The sequence below is a fragment of the Sinocyclocheilus anshuiensis genome, unplaced genomic scaffold, assembly GCF_001515605.1.
Source record: "Sinocyclocheilus anshuiensis isolate Anshui unplaced genomic scaffold, SAMN03320099.WGS_v1.1 scaffold572, whole genome shotgun sequence".
In the NCBI taxonomy this organism is placed as follows: domain Eukaryota; kingdom Metazoa; phylum Chordata; class Actinopteri; order Cypriniformes; family Cyprinidae; genus Sinocyclocheilus; species Sinocyclocheilus anshuiensis.
Genome location: NW_015555778.1, coordinates 312,178 through 316,439, shown reverse-complemented (window position 1 = coordinate 316,439; position 4,262 = coordinate 312,178). Strand labels below are relative to the sequence as shown.

The 4,262-nt window shown below is 36.6% G+C and overlaps 1 protein-coding gene across 1 annotated transcript in view; it reads left to right on the top strand.

Annotated features, from left to right (window-relative positions):
- LOC107674503 (inactive N-acetylated-alpha-linked acidic dipeptidase-like protein 2) overlaps nt 1-2,534 on the top strand; it is a 113,449-nt gene extending 110,915 nt beyond the window's left edge. The window contains exon 10 of the mRNA XM_016468490.1: nt 2,439-2,534. Coding sequence (XP_016323976.1) covers nt 2,439-2,534 — 96 coding nt within the window. The remainder of the gene's footprint in view (nt 1-2,438) is intronic.
- The last annotated feature ends 1,728 nt before the right edge of the window (nt 2,535-4,262 follow it).

Genomic DNA, 4,262 nt, shown 5'->3' with positions numbered 1-4,262 from the left:
TCATTTTTATTCATTTCAATTTTTATATTTATTTATTTATTTAAAAAAAAAGGCTTCACATCCCCCTTTACTACAAATCTGTGCACATGACCTAGACTCCTAAAAAAGATATAGAGGTGGTTATTTGTTTGTTTGTTCAATTTTATTTATTTATTTGTATAAATCAGGCTTCACATCCCCCTTTACTACAAATCTGTGCACATGACCTAGACTCCTAAAAAAGATATAGAGGTGGTTATTTGTTTGTTTGTTCAATTTTATTTATTTATTTGTATAAATCAGGCTTCACATCCCCCTTTACTACAAATCGTTGTACATGGCTTAGACTCCCAGTTAGTTAGTTAATTGATTAGTTGGGTTGTTTAATTGTTATGGTTGAAGAAAAATATAATCCAGCAGTATTACCAGAATGTGAACATATAGTCTATTTTTTTTTTTTTGAGAATGTTACATTCAATATAATTGTATATTACCAATATTACCATATTTTCTTCCATTTGTTTGCTATTTTTAGATAGTCTTGTTGAATTTTTTTTTTTTTTTTTTGTCATATTTGTAATAGGAAAGAAAAAGAAATTGTCTTGGCAAAGGGTGCCATCTTATTTAAATTAAAGTGGCATGTGATTGCCTGAACACTTTAAAGTTGTGGGGAATTTGATTTTGAATACTCTCACCACTGAATGCGGAATTGACACTTATCCTAGACTGTTAATTCACTCAACAAGGTCTTGGTGTTTGAGCAGTGTGCACCTAGCTTACTGCATAAAACCTCCCTGCTGCATCTCATTTACAATAAACACTGAGTCTGAGTTATGCATTCAAATGGCATTTCCAATAATGTAAGATATAACTCATCTAATTTATCAAACCTTAATATAGCTCTTGTGTTCCGCTCAAGTTTCCAGATATATAGAGCATCTTACTCATTCTGACAGGTTCATTTATGATTTGTGTGAAAATATTGTAGTTTGTCTGAAATTATGACTAAACTCTTTAAAACATCAGCATCGCCTTGCTTATTAACTCTGTGTAACTTTAAAGCAACTTCAGTGAGTTTGAACTCAAAACTTTAGCATCAGGTAATTGTACCAGATGTGAATGGAGCAACAGAAAAGGTTAATATATTTAAATATTGCCAATGTATTATTTGCTTTGTATATCATGCTGTAGGTCAGAGGCCCTGATCCAATGACAGTGTGCCCTGTTATTTTTATCTAGACAATAATTTTCTTCATTAACCTAAATGCCAGTCCACCTGTAACATTTCAACCTAATAAAGTAAGCTCTGACCTGCACCACTGCCTGTATTGAAATCTCCCCTGCAAAACTTCTAAGAAAGAAATGGCATGAGTTCACTGGAATAATTATTTCCCTTATCATCAGCAGTCTGGCTGTAATGTTTGTAAAGTAGTCCATTGGGGGGAAAAATTGATGAGATTTGATGTGAATAGGCAGAAAGGACTCAGGATGGAGTTTTGCAAAATGGCGTCGTTATGCTTTGCATTACACTAAGCACTTGTTTGAAAAGTATAGAAAATCTCTGTCTAGAGATGGAATCGTGTGCATATATGTGCTTATTGCTCCTCTCTTATGAAATGGCAGGTTTTGGGTTATTTGTCATAAATCTAAATATGCATAACAAAAGAAGAGTCAGAGCATGTTTAGAAAATTCCTGCCTGTTCCAGAAAAAAAAAACATTGACATTTATTCATTTAGCACATTTTTTTGTTTTGTTGTTTTGCTTATACCTTATACCTTTTATGCTTTTTTTGCTTTTTGCAAATGGTTTTTGTGTTTCATTGGCATACCTTCTGAGTCACAGGCTTGGGCTCAACATAGTTTTCAGATTCTTTCTGCGTGAGTTGTTGAAGTGGCTCTTATAGACTAATGAAAAAATATTTTTAATGTAGCAAAAATATTTGGTCCATTCATTGATTCCATACATTTATTATTGCATAGTTTTGTGTTTTAGTTTCAGTGAACTCTACACACTCACGTGAAGTACTTTCATTGAGATAAATCTGAGATGACTTTGAATGCTAGAGAACTGTGATAGCCAAATTCATTCACCTCAGTCAAAATGCTATTGAAGGATACTTTTGACGTTTGAGATAAATGTCTTGACAGACAGCAGTTAAATGTCTAGAATACAATAAATAACAATTAGACTTGAATCATTTAAGAAAATGTAGACACTTATGTTATATCTTACATCCATACCACCTTAAATGTGAATGCACAACCTCTTGTTTATCTGATATGATAATTATTCCTGCTATCCTGTAGTGTGATCACAACAAAGAGGAAAACCATTTAGCATCAGCACTTTTCATTGTCTAAAAATCCAGCTCTGTGGCCCTATGCCTTCCCTCCACAAATCGGTTTCTGTCTCTCAGTAAATTGATATTGGCTTATGCTAATTGCTGTTGTCCTGTCAGAGCCTTCGACGCAATGAGACACAAGATGCCCTCATTAGCATGCTAATTGAGTGGAATACCATCCAATCAAAGATGCACGGGGGCTGTTTGAGGTGACTTGGATGAATGACTTCCAATTTTCAGGTGTGATAAAATAAAAGTTAATTTTTATGATTTTTCCTGATTGTTTTCCTGTTTCCGTTGTTTTGTCAAACTTTGACTGGAGAAACAGTTACAATCAAGGCATTTTTTTCTTTTATTCCACGTAAATCAATATCGCAGGCCTATGTCCCAGTGTCCCAGTACAATATTATTAACCAAATGCATCACACATGAGGTTTTTCTTTGCAGCTATCACAGTTTGTCCCTTTGTGTCATGAAATCTCTCGCCTGCACTTACTTTGTTATGTGACCTCTTGCCTCTAATTGTCCATGCAGTTTTTCCAGTCATCTTGAATTGCTGCAGTTGTGCAATTTATCTTTTGAAGACATTCTCTTGGAGGCATCAGGTATCCACAACACTTTCAATATTTTGAGACGTTTTAACAACACTATAAATCATGTTAGAGCTATGGAGGTAATACTTTCCACTTATCTTGCTTTGCAGCTGTCTTTGGAATAAAGATGCCACTGCGGTGATGTTTTGAATGGGTGCTCTGGAACCAATTATAATAAAGGAAGTACTTCTGTTGGGATTACAGAGCAAAACACAAAGTAAATTGAGAGACTTTTCATTGTTTAATTGGGTATTGTTGGAGTAACGTGTGCGTGCCTGTCTATTTTAAACTACAATTACACAGGGAGAAAAGCAAACAGTGAGGTATAGTGTTTTGTGTGGGAAAATCAATGAGTTTTGACGTGACGAGGAATGGTGTAATTTGATTTGGAAGCAAGTGTGTTTATTTGACCATCCCAAATTTCATTTAAAGGAGACATATTATGCCCCTTTTTACAATATGTAATATAAGTCTCTGGTGTCCCCAGAATGTGTGTGAAGTTTCAGCTCAAAATACCCCACAGATCATGTATTATGTCATTTTGAAAATGCCTATTTTGAGTGGAAGCAGAAACACGTTGTTTTTCGGGCCTGTCTCTTTAAATGCAAAAGAGATGCTGCTCCCCGCCCCTTTTCCAGAATAGAGCTGTGCCGTTACAGATCGTACCTGCTAAAAACATCTGTTTTGGTTCTGATTATCATGTTTATCGTGCTGAAATCATGCGTTTTAAACCATATGTGTTTAAAGGGGTCATATGATGTGATTTCAATTTTTCCTTTCTCTTTGAAGTGTTACAAGCTCTTGGTGCATAAACAAGATCTGTAAAGTTGCAAAGACTAAAGTCTCAAATCCAAATAGATATTCTTCATAAAAAAGTGAAAGAGTCAACCACGCCTACCTAAAATGGCTCGTTCTAACACGCCCCCACATATCTACGTCACTATGTGGGACGCCAAATGTTCACGCAAAGAAAGAAGGCGTAACTTTTATTCTCGCTCTAGTATTGTTGCTGCCGCCATGTCATGGAGATGCTGTGTGTTTCGTTGTGAAAGTGAAACTACTTTGTTTGGCCTTCCAAAAGAGGATGATAACCGCTTCGTCATGCCTAGAGCTGATCCGTGCTGGTCGCTGAGGGAATACATCAACTTCGTGCTGTGGATCGCCGGATCGGCTTTCACAGTGGATGAAGCGGAGTCCAGCCCCGGGTCATCACATGTGGTTGCTGCAAGCCCACCGGCCGTTCCTCACTCTAGCCACCGGCCTCCGCTCACTCTACTCGCTCCGGCCGGACAGGGCATCACAGTATGGTAAGGGGCATAACATTTCCGTCACACGCTTGAGGTATTCG